Source organism: Cololabis saira, chromosome 2 (assembly GCF_033807715.1).
Source record: "Cololabis saira isolate AMF1-May2022 chromosome 2, fColSai1.1, whole genome shotgun sequence".
NCBI classification, from domain to species: domain Eukaryota; kingdom Metazoa; phylum Chordata; class Actinopteri; order Beloniformes; family Belonidae; genus Cololabis; species Cololabis saira.
This window is the reverse complement of record NC_084588.1, coordinates 53,408,545-53,436,171: the sequence shown is the minus strand read 5'-3', so window position 1 is coordinate 53,436,171 and position 27,627 is coordinate 53,408,545. Positions and strand designations below refer to the sequence as shown.

The 27,627-nt window shown below is 38.1% G+C and overlaps 2 protein-coding genes across 2 annotated transcripts in view; one reads left to right on the top strand and one right to left on the bottom strand.

The window, feature by feature from the left end:
- The window catches only part of LOC133418325 (semaphorin-7A-like), a 34,451-nt gene extending 20,524 nt beyond the window's left edge, over window positions 1-13,927 (top strand). Inside the window, exons 13-14 of the mRNA XM_061706911.1 lie at window positions 3,796-3,863; window positions 13,113-13,927. Of these exons, the coding sequence (XP_061562895.1) occupies window positions 3,796-3,863; window positions 13,113-13,456 (412 nt within the window). The 3' untranslated portion in view covers window positions 13,457-13,927. The remainder of the gene's footprint in view (window positions 1-3,795; window positions 3,864-13,112) is intronic.
- A 7,770-nt stretch (window positions 13,928-21,697) lies between these two features.
- Window positions 21,698-27,627, bottom strand: part of LOC133418318 (AT-rich interactive domain-containing protein 3B-like) — a 107,904-nt gene continuing 101,974 nt past the window's right edge. Inside the window, exons 7-9 of the mRNA XM_061706897.1 lie at window positions 24,960-25,232; window positions 24,236-24,328; window positions 21,698-23,113 (exon numbers count right to left, since the gene is read on the bottom strand). Coding sequence (XP_061562881.1) covers window positions 22,914-23,113; window positions 24,236-24,328; window positions 24,960-25,232 — 566 coding nt within the window. The 3' untranslated portion in view covers window positions 21,698-22,913. The remainder of the gene's footprint in view (window positions 23,114-24,235; window positions 24,329-24,959; window positions 25,233-27,627) is intronic.

The following is a 27,627-nucleotide window of genomic DNA, read 5'->3' as shown; positions in this document are numbered from 1 at the left end:
TTACATGGCCGTGTAACCGGGTTATTGATCATATTCAGGTTTTAAAAGGGTTATTGATGCTGGAAACACAGTCTTTGATGATGAGCAGAGGCAACGGCCAGTCCTGCAGCTCCGGTTAGACGTCTGATGGGGAATAAAAAGACGGGCGACTGAGAATGAAGAAGCTGCAGGTTCTGAAGTTCCTAGTTCCCTGTTTGAGACTGGAAGTGGGCCAGACCGTCTGGGTGGTCACATTTCCATCTCCTACTGTGTTAAAGGCTGTTAAATCAGCAGCGTCAGGGAAAAGGGAGGGAAGTTGAACTCTGTCGGGGTGAAGGAACATGACTGAACATGCTCTGAAATACCCAGGTAGATGGGTGGTCTGGTCCACAACTCTACACTTCTACTCCTCCACCTCCACACCTCCACTGGACAGAGTCGGTGCACTTTGAGAAAACATTAAAATGTCCAAGGATGCACCAAAGATGAGGTGTAAGATAAAAAAACTGGTGCAGAGCCAAAACCTGATTCCTAAAATCTGCCCATTTTTTGGCTATAAATGAATCATAGTGATAAGGATTTATTTATTTATTTATTTGCACAGTTAAACATTACACACATAAAAGTACCAACTTTACAAATTTAAAGTGCAGGAAGAGGCGAAAATTCAAAGAGTTTATCAGGCACCTCCACCTATAGTTAACATAAAATTTAATATTATACTTATAAAAACAAAATATACAAATGAGCAGTTAGAAATTTATAAATGATAGAAATTAAAGAAAAATTACAAAGAATTTACACAAAAGAAATATGATCGGATATATGAAAAACGATAAAGTACAATTTAATAATTAAGAAACAAACAAAAAATAAACAACTAAATAACAAACCAGATAAACAAAAACAAAATAATAATTTCAAGGAGATTACACAAGATGATAAAATGTTTCAGCACATCCATTACTTATCCCAGATTTAATAATTAATTCATCTGTGTGGTGATCTCATGGAATTTTTGTATTTAGGTCTCAAAGTTTCTAGAAATCTATAAACTTATTGAACTTATTAAAGTGGAAATCAGAACTCCCTTGATCGAAACGTGATTTTGGAGTCTATTAAATGTAATAGTAATATTTATGATCATGATAATGAAAAAATAAAAAAAATCATGTTGAAATATGATCTCAGGATGCAGTTATAGGAAATGAAAGTGGAGGATTTAAGGATTTAAAACCTGGATAATTCATGAAAAAAAGGTCATATCAGTGTTTTCACTTTCACTGCAGAGTCTGGCAAAGACGAGGTGTGAGATAAAAAACCTGATTCCCAAAATCTGCTCGTTGTTTGGCTATAAGTAAATCATAGTGATAATGATTTAATAATTCATTCATCTGTTTGTTGATCTCATGAAGTTTTTGTTTTTAGGTCTCAAAGTTTCTAGAAATCTATAAACTTATTGAACTTATTAAAGTGGAAATCAGAACGCCCTTGATTGAAATGTGATTTTGGAGGCTATTGTTAAATGTAATGATAATATTTATGATCATGATAATGAAAAAATAAAAAAATCATGTTAAAATATGATCTTATGACGCAGTTATAAGAAATGAGTGGAAGATTTAAGGATTTAAAACCTGAATAATTCAGGAACAAAGGTCATATCAGTCTTTTCACTTTCCCCGGTGAGTCATTTCAGCCACAAACTCAAACCTTCCTGGCGTTCTGAGGCGGTGGGTTCCTCCTCGCCGGGGATGGAGTTTCCAGGATGGGCTTTTTATTTCTGCATATCCTGTTAAAGGGACTGCGTGGGGCAATAGTGGCTTTCATTAGGTTTCTGTTTCCTTTAAAGTGGAAATGAGATACCTGCCCCCTCTCTGTTTACGGTGAAAGAGGAACGGGGTCTTTGTTGCAGCAGAGCTGCACGTAACTCTCGCCCACGTCTCACCTCCGGCAAAAGAACAACGACATTCACACTCTCACTTGTAGATGACGGTGAGCCCAGAGAGGAATCTGGAGGTCATGAAAACCCATCTGAGACTAGTTTCATGGCTGATATTAACACATCAGATGGTTCTGGAGCCAGTCATAGGTGACTGTCACCCACACAAGGTGTGTTTAGCTGGAACAGGAACAGGAACGTATGTGTCACCACCAAGAGAAAACATTTACCTACCTGTTACTGGTACCTTCCATTGGTTACAGCAAATACAAAAGAGCAAAGCTCAAGACTTTGAAATGAATTATCAGTAAACTCAAATTTCCCATCATAGCAAAATAAAGAAAGGCACAGAGCTCAAAACCCCAAAATAAACTTAAATTTCCCATCATAGCAAAAATAAAAAGTAGTGCATTATGCAAAAGGCAAAATATAACAGTACAGAAGTTGGCAAACTTAATTTTCCATACCATAGCGAGAAATTACTTACTTTTTTATAAAGTCGTTTAAGGCTGAATGGTGTACAACATGATTTGATATTTACAGGACAGTAAATGTTCCAGATGTTCAGCCCTTTGACAGATACAGTGATTTTCTTTATTTTACTGAAGGGGGACTGCGTCACATTTAGAGAAGAAAAAAGCTTTTGTTTTACTTTTAGAGCCACCTTTAGCAGTAAATGCTGTCTTTATGGTGTAATCTCTCATATATGGGGAAGAACTTGGGTCCTCTTTTTATGACTTATTAACTCTGGTGTAGATTTCAGGTAGATTTTAGCTTCAGGACGACACGGCGATCAGTTCCCACTGAGCCTGTGTTGAAAAGATCGATTCTCCGATTTTAAATCGATTCTCATATTAATTCCTAAAAATCGATTCATATGTCTAAAGATCGATTTAAAAAAAAAAAAAAAAAAAGGTTTTTTTTTCCATCATTACATTACAACTTTTGGTACTTTTTTGTTTATGCCCAAAACAGGAATATTTTGTTGGACAGGAGAATAAATGGTGCCATGTTTTTGCCTTTAAATATGTTTAAAGGTATGAAAACATTAAAGTTTTCAGTTATAATTGCATAAATTGTCTATATTTCTTTGCTTTATATACTGTCTTGGGGTTACATTTGCATAAATGTTAAAAACCAAATGCTCATAAATGGGGAAAAAATAAAACTGTTTTCCTCCGTCTCTGTTTCCTCCTGGATCTGTTTGGTAATTCTGACCCACGATGTTTCTGTTTCAGTTCTATCAGCATTCTGGGAGCTGATTGGTCCTTACAGCATCATTAGCTGCAATACTTGCTGTTGAATCTCAGTATAATACTAGTATTAATATGTTGCAGAACTACAGTCATATAATTCATGCAACAGCTGAAAAAACTGTTTTAATAACACTAACCCAAATCAATATCGGATCGAATCAAATCTTGATAATCGATTCTGAATCTTAAGAATCGGAATCGAATCGATTCTTGACATTTGAATCGATCCCTAACCCTAGTTCCCACTGAGCCGAGCAAAGTGAGCTTTTGGTTCCTATGTATAATGGGAGTTTTTACCTGCCATTGTTTATATAATAATTGCTCGGGGGTTTATGTTTATGTTTATGTTCATGTTCTGGATCTCTGGAAAGCGTCTAGAGACAACATCTGTTGTATTAGACGCTATATAAATTGAATTGAATTGAATATGTGCCGCGAGTGGTTAACGCCGAATGCAGTGGTTTGTGTGCTGGTCAAACAGTCCCAGTGAGAGCTAATGTGGGCTAATTTGAGCTAATGTGGGCTGTTTATACGTAAACTGGAACCTTTAAGCCCTGTGAATGTTAGTGGGCATCAGTTCCTCTCACCATTTATGCTTGTTCTGGTTTTGTTTTGCAGAAACAGCCACCAGGACGTGACCAGAGGAGACCCGGCCGTCTGCACACAGGCGCTTTACCTCAATAAAGGTACACACTTGAGTTCACCCGCCCGTATTTCTGCTGCTGTTTGACATTAGTTTAGTTTATTTAGCACATAACATAAAAAAAGAACATTACACAAGTAAGTTCAGTTAAAAGAAACTGTGCAGGGAGGAGCGAGCAAGCCAGTAGGCTTATGAGGAGCCCCCACCTAATAACATTTAACAAAATCCTTATGAGGATATAAAATCATAAAAATAAAAATAAATCATAAAAATTGCATGTAGAACATAAATGAAAAAATAATAAATAATAATAATAAAAAAAGATAAAAAAGATTACTGTACACATGATCATGAAAATATGAGTATTAAGCTGAACAAATGGCAACACAGAATATGAAGTGCAAAAGAACATTAAGAGCTTTCTTGACTACATTTTTGAATTAAATGTTTTTTTGAGAGCATTTAATTCTTAATTAATTAACATTAACAAGCTACACGTTGCCTTTTATCAACACCGTTCACCGTGACTCAAATATCTCTGTTTACATCTTAAAATGAACATCTAAACCTGCTGATTGGCTTATTTTAAATGTGGGAGGAAATATGACGTCTGTTTCTAATCAGCTGCAGTCAGATGGTGTTGAGCTGAACGCTGCCGTTATCAGCTCTCAACATAAATACTCTTTTATTTAAAGGAAGCCGGCCGCTTCCTTTTTCTCTGGAAAACAGGCCGGAAGTTTTATCTGAAATAAAAACTGGTCCCCCATCTTCAATTACTGCGAGTAGTCTTTAAAGGATTGGCATGAAACTGCAGTTGGCCTGTCTCCACCTCCTTCAGATGCTGCACGATAACTAGTGTTTGAGTTTGAGTTTGATTATTTCAATCAGCAAAAAATAAAAAAGTCCTTCCAACAAAACAAAAAAAGGGTACACAGGTCTGAAAGGGTTAGGGCTGAAGCTAACAAGCTTATAGGTGCCCTAACCTTTATACCATCAAATCATATATAGCGTGCGTATATACAGTTTGCACACATACACATTGATACATCCATGCATCTACACCCATATACAGAGTGCACATACTCATATACACATAGATTTTCACACGTACACACATGCCTACCACCTATACATGTAAATACACACACAGCTAATACCAAACATAATACCAGAGATTCAGTTCAATTGCCCCCTAAATCGTGATTATATACCACCATGTCTATAAATATCCAGAGTATTTTTTTTAAATTTTTTTTTGAATTGTGCAATATTTGTACTTTCTTTGATGTTGTCAGGTAACTTATTCCACAGCTTCACCCATGGACAGATACACTCATGCTTTTCAGAGTACCGTAGTATGTACAATCGATTGTTTGAAATTCCATCTCCCTCTTAGCTCATATCCTCCTTCTCTATTATAGTTAGAGAAATAACAGGAATAATCGTTCAGTTGTGGCTACAAGCACCAGAATTGTCACACATAATCCTTAAGGGTTGCTCTTTTGATAAAACCATTGTGCCAGAAAAAAAAAAGATGGCAGCCTTTTTTCAAGATGGCCGCCATCGAATACACAGTAATATTGCATTTCGCAATAAAATCCAATAGAGTTGTCGTATTGGAATGATCTTGGTGTTGAATCATAACCTTTTCACTATGTAGAATCTAAATTTGTAGCTTTTGAAAAAAAGTTTGTAGCTTTGTATATAGAAGTACAAATATTTTTTGCAAGTACAAATATTTTTTGCACACGCACAAAATATTTTTACAAGTACAAATATTTTTTGCAAGTAGAAATATTTTTTGCACACGCACAAAATATTTCTACAAGTACAAAGTTTATTTACAGATAAAAAATACTTATGGCATTAATTTGAGCCCATCAGTCCCAGAATCCTAATATTCTGCAAAATTTTAGTTTTTTTTGTTATGTTTGACACTGGTAAAATGGATGGCAGTGTATACTTTAGTATTGTTAGAGGTTTTGTGTGTGGTTTTTTTGGCACAATAGTTTTATCAAAAGAGCAACCCCTAAGGAGTATGTGTGCCACTTTTGGTGTTTGTAGCCGCAACTGAACGATTCACCTGTTTTCTGCCTGTTATTTCTCTAACTATTACTAAACATTTTTTGTATATTACTAGGAAGTAAATAATTTTGTGCTTTATACAAAATTTGAGTGGTTTTGTACTCAACCAAAACCCAGAATTTCAGTGCTACAGCAGAGAGGTGCGTGCAGTCTTAACACGATCTGAAACATGAACTCATTAGGGATTGGGACCGACACACACGCACGTACACACGCTGTAGAGATGAGTCCAGGTAGACGGAGCGTGAACTATTTTACTGTAGTGTGGTTCAGCAGAGAGGGCAGGGCTGGTAATGAAGCGCTAAAACTCTCCTGACTTCCTCGTTCGTCCAGTCTACGCTGTAGTTTCAGCTCTATCCTGTGCTTTAGTCCTACAAGGCCAGAGCCGGATTAACGCAAAGGCAAACTAGGCATGTGCCTAGGGCCTGATTGGCAGGGGGGGCCCAAATTTTTTTTTTTTTTTTTAATACTTTTCTTTAAGTTGCGACATGATACAGGTGTGTACCGATTTTCGTTTATGTACGTCAAACCGTATTGTAGGACTTGAGACACAAAGTTTTTTCTGTCTGAACCAATCAGATGAAGGGGGGGCGCTTTTTGGCATCTAGCGTCGCCACGGTAACACTTCTGAAAGAGAAAAGTAATGCGTGTTGTCGCAGGATGGAGACGCACATTTTGATGTATAACACACCTGGGTGCACGTTACGGTTCGGGCTGAATTAACTGCTGAAGGAATGGCATAAATTGCGCCAAAATGATACGATTAATTCAAAATGGGTGACTTCCTGTTCGGTTTCGGCCATGGCACCAAGAGACTTTTCTTTAAGTTGTGACATGATACAGGTGTGTACTGATTTTCGTGAATGTACGTCAAACCGTATTGTGGGGCTTGAGGCACAAAGTTTTCTAGTGGGCGCTGTTGAGCCGTTAGGCCACGCCCATTAATGCAAACCATGAAATATCAAATTTATCACCAGGCCTGGCTTGGTGCAGAATTTGGTGACTTTTTGGGCACGTTTAGGGGGGGAAAAGGCCCTCATTTCGTCAGGAGAAAGAATAAAGAAAGAATAATTCCTACAGATACAATAGGGCCTTCGCACTGTAAGTGCTCGGGCCCTGATGGAGGGGGGCCCAAAAAACACAGTCTGCCTAGTGTAGTCCATTTATTTAATCCGGCTCTGTACAAGGCAGCTTTTTTTTTTTTTTCTTTCATAACATGTTTTTGTTTAACATTTTAAACAACATTTAACATTTTTTAGTTTTTCAGACATACAACATTTACACATACATTACATAGACACACATACACTTAGCTTGCACCATTTTCAATTGAAATATAAATAATATATGGAAATAACCAATCAGGGAGGAAAAATAAAATAAATAAATAAAAAAAAAAAAAAAAGATATTTTCCACAATATTTACAAGTTATTTTCAGGCAAATCTTGCACTTTCATCCGTCATAATGTTCATATACGGTTCCCAGAGTTCAGCAAAGTCCTTTCGTTTTCCTTTAGCAATGTACGTTAGTCTTTCCAGTCCGATACAGCCAGAAAGCTCCTTATCCACATTCTCAATGTCGGAGCATCCATACTCTACCAACACAGTGCAACAACAGCTCTCCTGGCCTGAACAAGTCCAGAGTCCAGAACTGTATATTGCTTTGACGTGTGTAGGAAGTTCTTTGTGTTTATTCCAAGCACACACAGTTTGGCATTTAGTGGGAGTTCAGCATTAAACATCTCTGACAAACCATTTATAACATCCTTCCAAAAGTTTTGGATCTTCACACATTCCCACAAGCAATGAAATAATGTTCCCTTCTCATTCAAACATTTTGTACAGTCATCTGGAATGTTAGCGTTCATATGGTGGAGTTTGACTGGGGTTATGTACGCTCTCATTAACCACTTGTATTGGAGTAGTCCAGACCTTGTGTTTATGGTTTGTTTTTGAGCTTTTAAACATGCATCATTCCAATCTAATTCATCAATATCTTCTTTTATATCCATTTTCCAAGCGTTTAATTTATCTATTGCTGATTCAGTACTATGTGCGACTAGTATATTGTAATATTTAGATACATGGCCCTTCCCTCCTAAATTTGCAAGTTTTATTTCCTCTAATTTAGATAAAGATGGTAAATACATACCGTATTTTCTGGACTATAAGCCGCTACTTTTTTCATAGGTTTTGAACCATGCAGCTTATACAAAGGTGCAGATATTCTGTGGATTTTTCTTTCACCACTCGGGGCGCTCTAACCAGAATTAGAATCAAAACTAAGACAAAATAAATGCAAAGAAGAATACGCTACTTCTTCTTTAGCAGATAGAAGTAGAAGCAGATTTCAAACAGATAAATAGATAAATAAATACCGGTTATTTTCTCTTGGTTCTGTCCCGTTTTAATCAGCAAAGTTGCTGCCGTATTAAAAGACACTGTTAGAAAAGGATCTATTTAGGTACAAACATGTACATCATTTACAGTTCAAAATGGTTCTGTACATGTAGTAAATATCTAATCTAACTACATAAATATCTGCGGCTTGCATATCTTTTTTTTTAAATAAAATGGATGCGGCTTATATACAGGTGCGGCTTATAGTCCAGAAAATACGGTAAACTGTTTGTGTTTTGAAGACATATACAAGGCAGCTTTTTTAATTTAATTATGCTAGAATGAGTCTTTGTTTGTGTGGCTTCAGTGATGAAGCCTGACTGACGCCGAGGTGACAAACTCGTTTAAACTTTTCGCCCGGCCTGCAGCTCGACCCACATCCTCCTTGCAGGTTTCACAGCAAACAGAACTTCCTGTTTCACACTTTCCCCCACTAGTGTTGTTTATGTCAGCCTGTTTTTCAATTTTAGTTTTAGTGTAGTCTTTGGGTCAAACTATCATTTTAGTTTTAGTTCATTCTCCTTTTAGTCGTGTCAAGTTTCAGTCGACTAAGGATTTTAGTCAGAATTGTCCAGGACGTTTGGTTTTAGTCAAAGATTGTATTTAGCCAAACCCATTTTACAATTCAGACAAGGTTATCTTATTATTATATTATTGTTACCTTTATAGACTTAAGAATACATTAATTCCAGATACAGAACACTCTAATTTGAGTTTGCAACATATTTCTTTTTTCTCTATTTAAAAAAAATGGATATTAAGGATCTTTGTTATAAAATTTCGTCTCGTCTCGTTTTGGCCAACCAAAATGAAGACACATTTTAGCAGAGTTTTTATTTTGTAATCTACATTTTAGTCTCGTTTTTATTCCTCTACGATATTGCATTATATATTTAATTATTATCGTCACATGAGCAGCATTTTCGTTGCGTCTCGTTTTCCTCAGGCAACTTTACCCCCCACCAAATCACCGCGCTATTAAGAGCCGTTTGATTATCTGCATCAGTTTAAACTTTGAGTCCTGGCACGTTTGCTCTGAGGACGCTCTTGATTAAGCTCAGTCTGTTATATCACAACTTATATTTGGCAAGTCGGTCAGAGCTGAAATGTCGAGGATGGAACCACCAACACACGGTGGGAGTCAGCAGCTGATAGCAGAACGTCCACCCCCCCTCAACGATAACGTAGATAACGTTACTCCGGGTGAGATTAGGGCTGGGCGATATGGACCAAAAGTCATATCTCCATATTTTCTAGCTGAATGTTGATACTCGATATATATCGATATTTTTTCTGTGACATAATTGGGGTTTCCCCCAAAGCATTATAGCATAGCATCTCTGTTAGCATCTCTGTTAGCATCTCTGTTAGCATCTCTGTTAGCATCTCTGTTAGGTTCATTTTTTCTGATCAAACCCTTAAAAAAACAGTCAGTTTTAATACAAAGCCTCGTGCCAAATGTCACACAGGTTCCTTTATTAACAGAGGTCTGCACAATATCAACATGTATAAAACAAATGAAATAAAAATAAACTGCCTGCATATATAGAATAAAAATGCTTCTTGAATAAAATAAAACAAATATCCCTTTCCTGCATAACAATTAAATTAAAATACACTGTAATTAATACAATGTAGACAGTAACAGGCAGACTTTTCCACTGAGGTTGACAGTTGTGCAAATAACAAAACATTTGTGCAAATCTCAAATAAAACATTCAAGTCAATTTGTCACAAAATAAGCTATATCAAAATCATAATTTTTTTATTTTTTTTTTAAATCGATATAAACGATATTGTCTCGTACCATATCGCGTTTGAAAATATATCGATATATATTAAAATCTCGGTATACCACCCAGCCCTAGCTAGTGCTGGGCGGTATACCGGTTTATACCGAATACCGGTGTTTATTTTTCTTATGATATGAATGTTTCATATACCATAATACCGGTGAGTATGTACAGTAGCGTACACAACGTTGGGAACGTAGCGCCGCTGGACACTGTTTGTGAGGGGACTGTTTAGCAGCAGTGATGCACCGATTGTTCGGTAACCCAAATTGTTCGGCCGAAAATGACAAAAAAACACTTTCGGTGTTCGGTGGAACAAGTGGGAAAAAAACCGAACAATTAATAACGGCGTTGTAAAATAAGGAAATAGACTGGCCGCTCCGTCCCGTAACGGTTGCACCACAAACATAAATCGTTGGCCAACCAAAAAGTAACCACATAAGAATTTTACCAACATTCACCAGGAGGTGGAACCAAAACTACATAATGCTGGAAATTAAAACATGTTCAGTTTTTTATGTTCAATAAATATTTTCTACCTTGTAATTTTGTAAAAGATTTTTTTCTTTGAAAAGCCTAAATCAAATTTATTTGATTTATGCATCCTCCTCATGACAGTAAAATAGGCCATTCTAAGCCAATTTACTGCAGCAATTCCTTTCCAAATCATTAGAAAATGTGGTTAACACCCAGTTGTGCATGAAAAAAAATACAGTGAAACCGATGTAATTTTGAAAAATACCGTGATATACATTTTTGGTCAAACCGCCCAGCACTAGCCCTAGGTGAAAGTAGCTGCCTAAACTCTGCCAGGACTCTGTTCTCCAGGAGAGCGTGGATTCAGTCGGACGGGACGACAAGATCTGCCCAGGAACAGAGGCGTCCATGCAAAACTGTACAAACACCACTCTGGTGTTTCACTATAAAAGGGTAGAAGGGTTTAACAGGCAGAGTAAAGAAGTGCAAGGCTCAGATATGAGACTGCCAACATGACTAAGATTCCCATCAGCAGAAGGATGTAAAACCAGGATGAAAAGACTCCAACATCCACACTGATGAATCTGCAGAGATGTGGGTGTGGCCCAGATGCAGGATGTGGAACTCACCACAAGTACAGATACGAGTAGAAACCACACGAGTTATTTCAGTACTCACAGGAGGGTTTGTTGAGCGTGAATGCAGAAGTGTTGATTGCAACAAACATCCCCCCCTTCTCCCCCGGTGGAGAAGAAACAGCAGCAGCAGCTTGTAGAAACTCTCCCTGCTGACACATATCTGGCCCTGCAGCGCATGCAGAAGCATTTATGGTGCAGCAGCGGTGCAGACTCAAACCCTGTAGCTCAGCGGTTCCCAAACTTTTTTTGCAAGGCCCCCTTTTGTACATAACAGAATTTTCAAGCCCCCCCCGACCCCAACACAGACACATCTTTTGCATTCAAATGCGACTGCAATTTATTTCATATATTGAACATATGTGCGAAAAAACTGTCCATCTCTGTAAAAATAGATTTTCAACCTGACCAGCTCCCAGAGATTTGCACCGGGTAGTTGTGGGGCCTGAAGCAGAAGGTCCTGTTTATATTCCCGCCGGCCAGACCATTACTTCATGTCATTCCCCTTCTCTCTTCCCCCTATTTCCTGTCTCTCTCTCTCACTGCACATATTTATATGAACTTAATTTCTACGCCGGGGAAATACACGAAGCAAAGCTTGAAGGCTTACAAAAGTCTTGACGCTTGGTCCGACTTCAAGGCAGGATTTGTTGTAGAAATTATAGTGATGAGGACACTGAACTTTATGATTTGCCCGTTTAACGTTAGCTACCCAAAAATCCAACATTACCTGATACAAAATGGGAACCACAAATCCACGTTTCGCTGCCTGGAATCCAGTTGTTTCTGAGAATTATCCATATCCATTCTTTTTCAATGTTTGAACCCAAATTAGTTTTGTTTTGTATAAAACCTCCTGAGTAGAGGTTCATAAAAGGGTAAGCATAATAAGCCTCGGCTTCAGCCTATACCTTTTCGGTGACATTTAATATATTGGACCTTTTTTTTATGTTGTATCCAAGTGTACGGTGGCCGAGACCCGCCATTGCTGAAAATAAAAGTAACGCTGCAAACAGAAACAAACGCCGCTGCAAATAAAATAAACGCTTAGCAAATAAAATAAACGCTGCAAACAAAAAGAAACGCCGCTGCAAATTAAAAAAACGACGCAAATAAAAAAGCCACAACGGAAGTGAATTACCGGGGACTATTTTTGCTGATGCACCGGTGTTGCACATTAAAAATTACACGTAGCGACGTTGAACACTAACCTTTTCACTTATTTTCTCGTTCGTTGTTCTTCTTATGTCTTCCTTTTCACTTACGTCCTCTTCGTCTTCTTCTCCTCTCACGTAAAAAACACTGGTGCATCAGCAAAAATAGTCCCCGGTAATTCACTTCCGTTGTGGCTTTTTTATTTGCGTGTTTTTTTTTTTATTTGCAGCGGCGTTTATTTATATTTGCAGCGTTTCTTTTATTTGCAGCGGTGTTTGTTTTTATTTTCAGCGTTTATTTTATTTGCAAAGCATTTATTTTATTTGCAAAGCATTTATTTTATTTGCAGCGGCGTTTCTTTTTATTTGTAGCATTTCATTAATTTTCCGCAATGGCGGGTCTCGGCCACCGTAGAAATGGACCAAAATAAAATCTCAAAAAAGAAGAAAAAAATAATAATAATTGCAGCGATCCATTTGTCTCTCTTTAGCTTATTTTTCAGCAGTTTGTAAAACGATAACTCGGATTTCTTGCTAAATCCAGTATCGAGTACAGTCGATCGCACAACAGCTCTTTCCCATTTTAGATGTTTTCTAGTTGCTCAAACTGAAAGTTTACGCTGACACTCAGTCTTTCTGACACTCAGTCTTTCTGACACTTGCTGTGAAGTTTCATCTGTGACGTCATGTGCATTCCCTCTATAGACAAACTCGATGCTAACTGAGCTCCTTGTGCTCCGTCCTCAGCGTTCCAAGAAGAGCACGCCGTCATCAGGGAGGAACCGGTCCAGTCCAAGTTCTTCCTGTGCTGCCCGGTGCGGTCCCGGCACGCCCGGTACTCCTGGGAGACGGCAGGCGGGGGCCGGGTGAACTGCAGCTACATGGAGGAGGAGTGTCTGCTCCAGATCGACGGCATGAGCCCCGCGCAGCAGGGCCGCTACAGATGCGTGTCGGAGGAGAGAGGATACAGGAAGGTCCTGGCGCAGTACGAGCTGCAGATGAGCAGCGCCGTGGCGGGACCGACCTCCAGCACCGCGGTCTGGGCCTGCACCGTGGCCATGGCCGTCCTCATCACCCGTCTCTGCTCTTAGGAGAGAGAGAATGCACTGCAAACACTCAAAATCTTACCAGGAATAGTTTTATTTCAAGTTAAAATGTCTCATTTTTAGTCAAAAAATCTCATGACACAGTCATTACCAGAAAAATAACTTATTTGACAATTTTCACATTTTTCAAGTAAATTTTCACTTTAGTAGAAAAATCTGCCAGTGGAACAAGATTGTTTTGCTTGTAATGAGAAGATAAATCTTGTTCCACTGGCAGATTTTTCTACTTATTTCAAGTGAAAATTTACTTGAAACAGGTGAAAATTGTTGTTTTTTCCAATGACATTTCGACTTCTTTTTCTCGAAATGTTGAGAAAAATTACGAGAAAAAAGTTGTAATGTCGAGAAAAAAGTTGAAATTTTGAGAAAAATATCAAAATGTCGAGAGAAAAAAAGTCAAAAATGTTATGAAAAAAGTCAAAAAGTCAACAAAATTTTGTTTTATTGTTTTATTTGACAATTTTCACCTGTTTCAAGTAAATTTTCACTTGAAATAAGTAGAAAAATCTGCCAGTGGAACAAGATTTTTCTTCTTATTACAAGCAAAAAAATCTTGTTCCACTGGCAGATTTTTCTACTTATTTTAAATGAAAATCTACTTGAAACAGGTGAAAATTGTTGTTTTTTTTTCCAGTGATGAGTCTTGTTTTAAGTGTAATGAGATTTTTTTTTTTTTTACTAAAATGAGACATTTTAACTAGAAATAAGACAAATATTCTTGTGAAGATTTTGAGTTTTTGCAGTGTGAGGTAGAACCAACTGTGAATGTGCCATTGAAATATAAAATGTGTATTTTCTTTAACAAATATATATATATTTTCTTATAAAATGTAAACAAAAGTCACCTTTTTCATTTCTTTTTCTTGCAAAATCAAAAAAACAACCTCCATATCTACACCAGCTCAGCTTTATGGGTGGTGTAGATGTGTGTGTTGGCTGGGTCGACACCGTGAGCTTCATCTGCAGGAGCTTTAGTTAGAGAAATAACAGGAATAATCGTTCAGTTGCGGCTACAAGCACCAGAATTGTCACACATGCTCCTTAGGGGTTTTGATAAAACCATTGTGCCAGAAAAAAAAAAAAAAGATGGCAGCCTTTTTTCAAGATGGCCGCCATCGAATATACAGTAATATTGGTAAGAATATACAGTAGTAATAAGAATATACAGTAATATTGCATTTCGCAATAAAATCCAATAGAGTTGTCCTATTGGAATGATCTTGGTGTCAAATCATAACCTTTTCACTATGTAGAATCTAAATTTGTAGCTTTTGAAAAAAAGTTTGTAGCTTTGTATCTAGAAGTACAAATATTTTTTGCACACGCACAAAATATTTCTACAAGTACAAAGTTTATTTACAGATAAAAAATACTTATGGCATTAATTTGAGCCCATATATATCAGTCCCAGAATCGTAATATTCTGCAAAATTTGAGTTTGTTTTGTTATGTTTGACACTGGTAAAATGGATGGCAGTGTATACTTTAGTATTGTTAGAGGTTTTGTGTGTGTTTTTTTTGGCACAATGGTTTTATCAAAAGAGCAACCCCTAAGGAGTATGTGTGCCAATTTTGGTGCTTGTAGCCGCAACTGAATGATTCACCTGTTTTCTGCCTGTTATTTCTCTAACTACTTCGTCTGCAGGAGCTTCGTCTGCAGGAGCTTTTACTCCCTGAACAGAAACATCAGGCTCATTTCTATATTTGCTGAAAGACTCAGACGTGTTTAACTAACGAGGCCTCGTCGTTGCAGCAGCTTAGTCGCCTCAGGTAGAGCAGGAAACGTCAGCGATGAGGAACTCGTGCACTTATACTCTCTCCATGGACAATACTCCCCTCCCCAGTTCTGACCTTTAAACTACCTCATCTGACGAGCTTTTGCACTGAACAGATTCATTAAAATACAACTGAGCTTTATTTAAAGTCTTAAACCATTTTTTATGTGAAGTTGAACTGTGACTGTGTGTGTGTGTGTGTGTGTGTGTGTGTGTGTGTGTGTGTGTGTGTGTGTGTGTGTGTGTGTGTGTGTGTGTGTGTGTGTGTGTGTGTGTGTGTGTCTTGCACTTAGTACTTTGAATAGGCCTATAAATAAGAATATCTGGATGAGTTTTGCTCTCGTTTCTTCATCTCGACACGGCTGAATAATCACACGTGAAGCGTCTCATGTTCATCTCACGCCAGCAGAAAAAGGCAGAGGTGACTCTCGCCTCTGCACGGATGTTTGCACTGTAAACTGTACTTTACTTTATGACAACGCGCCTGACGGATCACCTGAATGTGAGATAAGCAGGAATAACGTCAGCCCTGTCTCTGTGACGATAATAAATAAAACAGACCTTTCACAAATGTATGATTAACTGTTTGTCTTGTTTCTTCTTAATAAAAATCTGTTCTAATTCTGTACTTTAAGTCTTTATCTGGTGCGGATGTGGCGTCTGCGTGGTCGGATCGTGACCTCTGACCCCTGGAGAAACAGTCAAATTAAGTGGCTCTGCTTTGCAAATTTAGCAGTCGCCTGATTGGCTCGTGTCTGAACTCGATTCCTGTCATTGATTACTGACGGGAAGTCAAAGCTTTCACAACCTGAATTATGACATTTCTTTCAAAGAGGAACCTGTTGGTTTGCTGAATATGGGAAGTCATAAATAAATGTCCTTTCATAAGCCGATGACGCATCTCAAACAAAAGACAAATGAAGGAGTGTCATTTATCGTAGAACTTTAAAGATATGTCGTCATCAAAATGAGAAACGTTGGATCTCTGACCTAATCTGGGGCCAGATTCACAAAACATTCTTAAGAAAAAAACAAGTGTCATTTTTTTCTTAAATTCAGTCTTAAGAAGAAAAAAGAGAAGAAGTCTTATTCTCCCAAAAAGTTCTTAAGTATTTTCTCAACTTTCTTCTTAAGTTTCTTAAGAAAAAACTTCAGAAAAAAATGGTATTCTTGAAATAAAAGTTCTCAAATTTGTTCTTGACTTTTTTCTTAACTTTAAGAAAACCTTGACCTTTCTTAAAATGTCTTCTGTGAAAAGGTAATAATAATAATAATAATAATAAGCCTCTAAATCACCCTTTTCAACACATTTTAGACAAGTTTAGACTAGTAGGTCATAGTTTGAGGATATACTTTGTAATTAATTACACAAAGAGCCTGTTAACTGTTTGTTAGCGTGGTAGTTAATTATTATTAATTTTCCCCAATAGTATTTTTTTCTCACATTAATCTCATCCACCATAACCTTGAAAAGTTCCTGCATCTCTTTTTCTCCTTCTCCATGTTTAGTGAGTGACTGACGGTTAAGACCCAAACTACCTGTATATATAATATATATATATATAAATGTTGTTTGTTGGCGCCTGCAATGACATTTTAAGAAGTTCTTAAGTAGGAAAAATAAGAATAAAAATAAGAAATTAGTAAGAAATGACAGTTCTTAAGACGGTGACGGTTCTTAAGAAAATATTGAGGAATTTCACTTAAGAACTTTCTTATGAACTTCTTAATTTTAAATCTTAAGACATTTCTTAAGATTTCTTAAGAACATATTGGTGAATCCGACCCTCTGGGTTTTTCAGCCTTCCAGTTCCGTTTGCGTAAAATGAAAGAAAACAGACACAGGGAAGCAAGATATAAAGTAAAACTTTATCATGACATACAAGTTTAAAGCCCTGAGAACCATATCTTTATATTAACTAATATGAACAAAACTGAATGTGTGAAAACCACTTTGGAAAAGTGCTCCTCTTAAATACAATCAGCACAAACCAGTTTTTACAAGCATTCGTGTGTTTTGCCCCATTTTTTTTTTTGTTTGCTTAAATCAAAAGAGAAAACTATAATATCAGTAATATCATTATTATCATGTCCATAATAATAACAGTACAAAAATATGCACAAACCCCACAGTTGAATTAATATACGGAGCATTGTACAAGCCAAAACAACATAAAAATGATAAATGAGGTATTTTATAACCACTTGCATATGCACCTGCGTTCACACAGATTCAGGTTAGTCCTTAAACAACTTTTAAAAACTGAATTTTACTCCAAAAGATCATCAAAGAGACAAAAAAGTTCGCAGACTTCACAGCTTCCTGAGTGACGAGACCTCGCCTGCAGTTACTGACGACGAAAAACCTAAAAAAGCGACACACGCCGGCTCCGCGGGACGGCGTCCAGACGGCGTCCAGACGGCGTCCAGACGGCGTCCAGACGGCGTCCAGACGGCGTCCAGACGGCGTCCAGACGGCGTCCAGACGGCGTCCAGACGGCGTCCAGACGGCGTCCAGACGGCGTCCGGCCTCCGTCGGCACTCGTCCTTCAAGCAGCTCCACATGGATGCAACGGTCAGTGCAGCCCACCGCCCTGAGGTATTGTTGTATGACACAGGCACAACACATCACATACAGTACACTTATCCACTTATCCACGCAGGAAAACGGACCGGAGGAGGGGGGACCGATCCCCCCACTCTCTCCATCCTCTGACCAGCGTAGTTAGAGAAATAACAGGCAGAAAAACAGGTGAATCGTTCAGTTGTGGCTACAAGCACCAAAATTGGCACACATGCTCCTTAGGTGTTGCTCTTTTGATAAAACCATTGTGCCAGAAAAAACAGTTTAAACAAGTTTAAAACTAACTCTAGTAAGCTAGGCAGGCATGAGATTTTAGAGGGAAAGTGAGTGAATGTCATTTCCACTACCGTTATTTCCACTACTACTATAACTGTTATGGTAGGATAATCAAATATTTGCACCAAGTGTCTCAATCTTGGCAAAAAAATATTTTTTTGTAAATTATAGATGAGACTGATTGTTGATTGTCATTCTCTTGTTATTTCATCTCACAATAAATATCTGTGATGATATTTCCACTACTCCTTGTCATTTCCACAACCACATGTTTTTGTGAAAAACACATTTTAAAAATAGAGTTAAGCCAATTATTGTTGTTGTGTTGATAGATTGATGATTGGAAGTGTGGTGTGTATATATATATATATATATATATATATGGGTTGAAAAATATCTGATTCTAAAATGTATAATGTTAAATTAAAGGTTTCGGTAACCTAATATTAAGCATTTTTTAGAGTTAATATTGCAAAATCATTACACTTACATTTCTAAGAAATACATAAATGTTCGATTTGGACAGTTGCCAGTGTGATCTTTGATAAAATATGCTTACAGTACAGAATCTTTAAATATTTTTGCTTTAAAACACATTTTTTTTGGTAGGTGATGGAAATGACATTTTTTTGCCTAGTCTGGAAAAAATGCCAAAAATGTAATATTAATCATGAAACATTATTACAGCCAGCGTCATGGCAGGTGTCTAGGCAGAATGGGAATACAAAGAATACCAATTATTTAATTTAAAAATTCTTCTGAATTTTCTGAAAATGTCCAGGTCAAAATGTACCGTAGTTGGAGAATCACCCGTATACTCGATGGCGGCCATCTTTTTTTTTTTTTCTGGCACAATGGTTTTATCAAAAGAGCAACCCCTAAGGAGCATGTGTGCCGATTTTGGTGCTTGTAGCCGCAACTGAACGATTATTCCTGTTATTTTTCTAACTAGCGGCTCCCGGCTGGACCGAGAGCGTCCACGAGAAGCAGCAGCGGCTCCACCTGCAGCTGCAGCTGCAGCTCCACCTGCAGCTCCACCTGCAGCTGCACCTGCAGCATCCCCATCGCTCTGACAGACACCCCCACCCCCCCAAACATACAAAAGGCTCTCAGGCAGTGGCGTCAATTCAGTCTTACTAAGGTACGGCAAGGTTACGAGTCACATTAACTAGAGTATCAATCAACACGTCCAGCAAATACTCATCACAGAAGTTTATGTATCTGATCTGTGTGGTCAAGAAAACTGGAACTTTTTCAAATGCAGTCTCGCTCACTGCAAAAACTCAACATCTTACCAGGAATATTTGTCTTATTTCTAGTTAAAATGTCTCATTTTTAGTCAAAAAATCTCATTACACTTAAAACAAGAGTCATTACCAGAAAAATAACTTATTTGACAATTTTCACCTGTTTCAGTACATTTTCACTTGAAATAAGTAGAAAAATCTGCCAGTGGAACAAGATTTATCTTCTTATTACAAGAAAAACAATCTTGTTCCACTGGCAGATTTTTCTACTTATTTTAAGTGAAAATCTACTTGAAACAGGTGAAAATGGTTGTTTTTGAGTCTTGTCTTAAATGTAATGAGATTTTTTTTTACAAAAAATTAGACATTTTAACTAGAAATAAGATTTTGAGTTTTTGCAGTGTAAAATAACTAGTGAAATCGATCATGTTGTTCTGATTTGCATTTGTAGTTATTCTATATGTATTAAGTTATAGAATAATCAATAGAAATAAACACAGAGTAATTCCATAAATGTATTTAAAAAACAAACATTTACATTTTCCCTTGAAGCCGAGGCCGTACCTTAAACCCAACTGACGCCGCTGACTGAGGCTACGCTAGCCCTGACTGAGGCTACGCTAGCCCTGACTGAGCTACGCTAGCCCTGCCTGAGGCTACGCTAGCCCCTGCTCTGACGCTAACTAACGGCCACCGTGGACACAGCAGACACAAAAACACAAACAGTAAAGTCGCTTTAGTTACACGGCCTAAATGCTTCAACTCGAGTGTTACTAAAAACAAGAAAAAGGTCCACCGGGAGGAACGACACAAATAAATATCAGCGCGACGGCGTGAACTATAGTCAGACGTCTGATGAAGTTCCCAACGACGTCAGCGACTCTCCGAAGGATTAGGCTCGAAGAGAGAGATGAGAAGTGGAGCCTGCACTGCAGAAACTCTAAACATTACCAGGAATATTCGTCTTATTTCTAGTTAAAACTTGTTATTTGACAATTTTCACCTGTTTCAAGTAAATGTTCACTTGAAATAATAAAAACATCTAAATCTAAATAGTTAAAATGTCTAATTTTTAGTCAAAAAATCTCCTTACACTTAAAACAAGAGTCATCACCAGAAAAATAACTTGTTATTTTACAATTTTCACCTGTTTCAAGTACATTTTCACTTGAAATAAGTAGAAAATCCACCAGTGGGACAAGATTTATCTTCTTATTACAAGCAAAAAAATCTTGTTCCACTGGCAGATTTTTCTACGTATTGTAAGTGAAATCTACTTGAAACAGGTGAAAATTGTTGTGTTTTCCAGTGATGAGTCTTGTTTTAAATGTAATGAGATTTTTTTTTACTAAAAATTAAGCATTTTAACTAGAAATAAGACAAATATTCTTGTTAAGATTTGAGTTTTTGCAGAGTGAACTCACCAGGTCTCTTTAAGGCAGCGTCTACAGTCATCACCGTCACAAACAGCTTTTCTGTCTTTTCTTTTCTATTTCTATGTGTGTGAATGATACCAGGTTGTGCAGGGAACGACTGAAGGCCTAGACCCCCCCACGACTGATCTGCATCTGTAAGACCTAACGACTGGATAAAATACATCCAGCCCGCCTGGTCACAGAACAATCACAAAACTCATCTTTTGTGACATTTTCAAAATGGTAAAAAGTAAAAAATAGTAATAAAATCCAGCCTAAGATCATCAGGATCTGGGTGTTTTAATGAACGGGGCTGGGATTCGGGGAGACCGACGACATTCACTGATTCACTGAGGGGGGGTTGAGAAGCTGTGAATAAAACCACCCCAATAATAAAAACTAAGGCCCGTCCAGGAGGCCGAGCTTTTGTTCTGAGTAATAACACTTGAACGTCTCACGTGTCTTTAGATGCATCACCTGAAGATGCTCTTCATCGTTTTCAGCTCAGAACGAACCTTATCTCTTTTTTTTGCGGTTCAGAAGAGACGTCGCCCCCCCCGGTCCTGATCCGACCCGGGGGAGAAACGAGCGCTCAAGTCTTTGGTTTCCAGCTGTGCAACAACCAGAGGATCCGCGTCGTTTAACACTGGTCACATGATTGTACGCTAGCATATCACTGCGCCGCCGCCGCCGCCGTGAAAGAAATAAAACAACATTAACGGGGACTTCTGAGTTTAAAAGTCAAATTTAAAAAAGGTTAACATGACCTTTTTTTAACAATCCAGCAAAGTTTCACACCAGAGGAACTTACTTTCCCGCTGCTTTTTCCTGAAAACAATTAAAAAAAGAAGAAAAGAAAAGCAGATTTATCACTCCCCTCAGACAAACCCCCCCCGCCCGCTAAAGCTAGCTTTTACAGGTAAATACAGAAGAAAGATGGATGCCCCCCCCCTGAAAGCTTCCCGCAGCGTCCGTACGTCCAAGTGTGTAGTCGCTCTCTCTCCCTCCGAGAGCTGATGAGGTATCTTGAAACAGTCGTGTAGTCTTGTGCATTCATGCATGAATCCTTGTTATTGTAGCGTCTCCTAAAACGTTAGGAGTGATTCCTGGCGGTTGTCGCGGAGCTTCCTGAGAAAAAGGCGCCGCTCCGGAGCGGAGGGGGCCGGGGCTTGAGGTCCGAGTCCCAAACTGTCGATCAGCCGGGCGGCTGGAGGTGGAAGGAGGTCACAGAAAACGAGAGGTGGTGGTGGCGGGGGGGCGCGCTGAGACACGGGCCCCCCCGGCTCTGCGGCGGCCCCCGCGGGGCCGGCAGGAAGTGAGGTATTTAGAAACGTGCTGATCCATTAGAAACGTGCTGATCCACAGAAACGTGCTGATCCACAGAAACGTGCTGATCCACAGAAACGTGCTGATCCACAGCATCACGCTGATCCACAGCATCACACGCGGGTCAGGTTCAGCGAGAGGCTACAGTGTGAGGAGGAACGACCCGAGCGGCCCCGGCTGCCGTTACGGCGGGTTCTCCGTCCCATTTTGGTTCCGGTGGCGAGAGCTACCCGACTTTTCCCCTGATTGCAACTAGGTCGAAAAAAAAAAGAATATAAAAATAAAGTCGATTCAGGTTAAATATTCTACAGCTCCTGAGGTAAAGACACCACTGCAGGTTACTTGATTTGAGGTATGTAAAAAGAGGAAAAACTTGAAATAAAAGTCATTCTAAAAACACACACGCACACACACACACGCACACACGCACAAAAAAGAAAAAAAAAAAAAAAAAAAAAGACAACAAATGGCAACCAACAAACAAAATGTCCCAAGATAAATCTTTTCAAGTTCAGTTATGAAAACACCTGTCAGCGGATTTGGCTGAAATGATTGTGTTTAGCATGAGATGTGTGTGTGTGTGTGTGTGTGTGTGTGTGTGTGTGTAAATGCATAGCAGTGTCGTTGGGCTTGAGTTGTCGTCGACTTTTCTCGGGCGTTACGTTCATGATTGGACAGCCAAAGCTTGACAGGGTCGATGAGGTATTTGTTGTGCAACAGTTTCTTATTCTTATCGGTTTTTTCTTTGTCGTGTATATTCCTGCCGGGGCCCCTGGGAGGAGCAGCGGCCCCGGGGGGCCCGGGGGGCCACGTGTCCCGCTAGGGGGACCCGCTGGGGGCCGGCTCGGCCCCGCCGGCGCCCTTGGAGGAGGAGGAGGAGGAGGATGTGGGGCTGAGGGTCGGGGCCTGGGGCGTGGAGAAGCCGAAGCTGGTGCTGGTTCCAGCCGGGGAGGCCGAGGCGATGGCGGCCGACACGGCCGGCCCCGGGGCCCCGCCAGACTTCTGGGCAAACAGGGTTCCTGCAGGAGAGGGGAGCAGGTTTAAATGTGGATTTTTTTATTTTATTTTGTGTGTGTTTGTGTGTGATCTATACAAAAATACACAAATTCATTCAGAAAAGAAAGAAAAATAAGTAAAAATGTCAAAATAAATAAAAAAAATGAATGAATGTAAATGTGGATTTAAATTTTTTTTGTGTGATCTAAACAAAAATACATATATTCATTCAGAAAAGAAAAATAAGTAAAAATATCTTTTTTTCCCACTTTCCCCCCTTCTCTCTCTCTTTTTTTATTGTATGTAATGTGTGTGTGAGATCTATACAAAAATACACATATTCATTCAGAAAAGAATGAATATGTGTCTTTTTCTTTTTATTGAATGTAAAGTGTGTGTGTGTGTGTTAATTAATTATTTTGGTTCTCGGAAAAAAATAAATAAAAAAAATAGGGCGATGGTTCTCAGGCAAAACAGAAATGGAAATTCAAAATAAATAAATGAAAAAAAAATGAATGAATGTAAATGTGGATTTAAAACATTTTTTTTAATTTATTTTTTGTGTGATCTATACAAAAATACATATATTCATTCAGAAAAGAAAAAGGAAAATAAGTAAAAATGTCTTTTTTTTTACCTTTCCCCCTTGTCTCCCTCTCTCTTTTTTTATTTAATGTAATTAAAAATTAAAAAAATAGGGCGATGGTTCTCAGGCAAAACAGAAATGGAAATTCAAAATAAATACATTAAAAAAATGAATGAATGTAAATGTGGATTTAAAATTTTTTTGTGTGATCTAAACAAAAATACATATATTCATTCAGAAAAGAAAAATAAGTAAAAATGTCTTTTTTTCCCACTTTCCCCCCTTCTCTCTCTCTTTTTAATTGTATGTAATGTGTGTGTGAGATCTATACAAAAATACATATAATCATTCAGAAAAAACAGGAAAATAAATAAAAATTATTTTTTTTCCCCTTTCCCCCTTCTCTCTCTTTTTTATTTAATGTAATTAAAAATTAAAAATAGAGCGATTGGTTCTCCGGCAAAACAGAAATGGGAATTCAAAATAAATAAATGAAAAAAAAATAATTAATGAATGTAAATGTGGATTTTTGCAGCTCTGACGGAGTTGTGAGACGCACCTGAGTAGATTGTGCCGTTCACCTCCACGGAGACGGTGATGCTGGCGTTCCCGTTGGTGGAGATGCTCAGAGACATGTCCTGCTGCTTCTCCTCTGCACACACACAGCACATGTGTTACTCCTTCACATTTTATTCCTGAACCTTATATATATATATATATACATATATATATATATACATACATATATACATATACATATATATATATATGTATATATATATATATATATATATATACTGTATATATATATATCAGCACCACCAGAGAGGAGAGCGTTGTATTATTATTATATTATTATTATATTATTATTATATTGTATTATATTATATTATATTATATTATATTATATTATATTATATTATATTATATTATATTATTAGCTATGAGAGCCAAATCTCAAATCTCAATGAGAGTGTGTTGCTCAGACAGAGACAGGTCTCAAACAAAGTTCATTTTCTCCTAATCTGTCGGTCTGAAAGTTTCCATTTTGGTGTCAGAATGTTCAGAAGGTTTGTGGCTTTTGAAAAATGGGTCCCGTATTTACTTAGGTTACTATGGGGCGAAGGAATTGGTAATAATCTGTGCTCACGTTCACTTTTCCCATAGGACTCAATAGACTCGAGAGCTGCTGTTAGTCTCCTAAAGGGGCGTGGCAGTCACGTGACAGATACAGGAAACACAACCGTAGTGGGGGGTAACGTCTGTGGCGCGGCAACACTGACCTCTGGTGGTGAAGCCCGGCGCTCCCAGCCGCAGGTTCATGGGCATCTGGGAGGCCATGGCCAGCAGGTTGTGCTGGAAGGCTTGCTGCATGAGACGCTGCTGCTCCTCCGCCAGCCGGGCCATCTTCCTCTCCGGGCCCTCCCCCCCGCCCGTCTCCAGCTTCTCCCGGAGCTGCTCCAGCGTGGCGGCGCGGGCCAGGCCGGCTACCTGCTGGTGGCCCAGGGACAGGCCCATGGGGGGCCGGCCCGCCAGGAGGGACTGGGCCAGCTCGTCTGGAGGAGAGAGAGGGGGATGGATGACGGATAATTATACATTTATCTGCAGTTTATTAGGGCAGTGTCTCCCAACCCGGGGTCCGGCCCCCCCTGGGGTCCGGGCAGAGATCTCTGGGGGCGCGAAACTTTGTCTGCTTTGAAATTATGCAGTTGTAAAAATTATATTTGCGAATGAGTCATTCATAAGACATTGTTAGGAATAATTTATGAATGTCTTGAATATTTTTTGTGTTTTTTATACAGTGGTGACAAACACAGGAAATGATTTCATTCCTTATTATTATATCATTACTCAACATTTAATATACTCCAACATAGGGCTGTGCAATTAATCGATTTTAAATCTAAATCGGATTTATTAATCAAGACGATGTTACAAAAAGGAAAATTGTAAAAATGGACGTTCCTTTTTTGCAGCTGCATTACAGACAGAGCTCGTCTAGTCGTCTTTGTTTGGTCAAGAAAATTGTAAATGTTGTCACTTTCCTAAACTCAAGGAGGATTTACAGGATCTTTCAATTGCACTTCATTCCCAATAGGGAAATTTGTTTGCTATTTTTCTTTAAAAATAAAGATACAATATTTGAAACAATTTATTCCATTGTCTTTTGTAGTTTTACCAAAAAAATCGAAATTGAAATCGAAAATCGTGTTTTCAGAGAAAAAAAATTGTGATTTTATTTTTGTCCAAAATCGCCCAGCCCTACTCCGACAGGTTGTTAAAGGAAAAATGTTAAAAAGTTTTGGTCTCATATTAAAAGAGTAATTTTTCAGAAATATTTGTATGTCCTTTTGTGCGTATTTTATACATTGGTGACTTTGGAGAAAAACAAAGTCATACGTATACAGAGTAAACCAAAGAGAAATGTATCAAAAAAACATAATTAATGTTCATTTTTTCAATTAAAGACTATTTTGGTGCTAGTACGTACGGGTCGGGGGCCGGCTGGTCTTAGACACAAGTAGGGGGAACAAGGGAAAAAGGTTGGGAAGTTGAACCACTGGACTAGTGGACATTTATTATATTATTAGGGACATCTTTCTATCCCCTCTGGACGGAGCTACATAGCTCTGTAGCTAAAACCTGCAGACACAAGGAACGTTTCTTCCCCCGAGCTGTTGCTCTGATGAATCTCACAGTTAATATTCTGGGAGAAATCCATCACCGTGCAATGACAATAACAATAATAACAGTAATTTAATGGCACTATCACGTGCTGCAACAATAATCACGTCTGGTTCATTCTGCTGCTCCTTTCACTTTTAAATAATTGTATATATGTTATTTTATTTAGAGCCGTCATTTTTCTACCTCATTCTGCTGCACCTTTCAGTTTTTTGACTGTATAAATGTTAATAAGTGCCACATCTGTTTATATACTGTTTTATATTTTTAAATCTGGTACAGTGAGCAAAATAACCGGAGTCAAATTCCTTTTTGGACAATGTTCTTTCTTTCTTTCTTTCTTTCTTTCTTTCTTTCTTTCTTTCTTTCTTTCTTTCTTTCTTTCTTTCTTTCTTTCTTTCTTTCTTTCTTTCTTTCTTTCTTTCTTTCTTTCTTTCTTTCTTTCTTTCTTTCTTTCTTTCTTTCTTTCTTTCTTTCTTTCTTTCTTTCTTTCTTTCTTTCTTTCTTTCTTTCTTTCTTTCTTTCTTTCTTGCTTTCTTTCTCACGTATTTTTGCACATGTAAATATTATCCGTTTTTTTGTGTTTACTATTTTTTTCTCTTGTACATTACCAATTTTTCTACATTTTATATTGGTCTTTTTTATTATTTAGCTATTTATTGGTTATTTCTATTTTAATTTTTTGTATAAACCGTTGAGCATGTGTGTGTTTTGGCTGCTGCACGATTGAATTTCTCCTCTGGGAGATCTATCTATCTATCTATCTTAGTTTATTAGTAGCTAGACCCATCGTTCTGCTTGTTTCTGCAGGAAAGTGTTTTAACATGTTTACACGACTAATGACAAGATTAACCCGTAAAGATCAATCAGCCTCTCTCGTCTGTGGCAGGACTGCACACCAAGCTAATTACAGTATTTAAGCAACAAAAGAAAAAGGTCTGTCATTCAGTATTGATTATAACTAATTAAGGTTTAAAGTTCCGTTTCGTTTAAAGAGGCAGTTCCAGAGTTAAAGAGAGTGAACTGAGAAGGGCCGGCTCCTCCTCCCACTACGAACGAGCCGCGCGATCGCCATCCTGGTTTCTCTTCCTTTAAAAAGCTTTTCTTGCAGAAGTTCAGGAAAAGAGGAGAAAAACACTTGACCTCCAAATGTCTCCATATCTCACAAAAATCAGCCTGGATTTACATGTTTTGCATAAGAAAAATAACTATCATAAAACTATGTTTTTGTTTTCTTTGTTTCCTGCAAAAAGTATCCTGATAAAT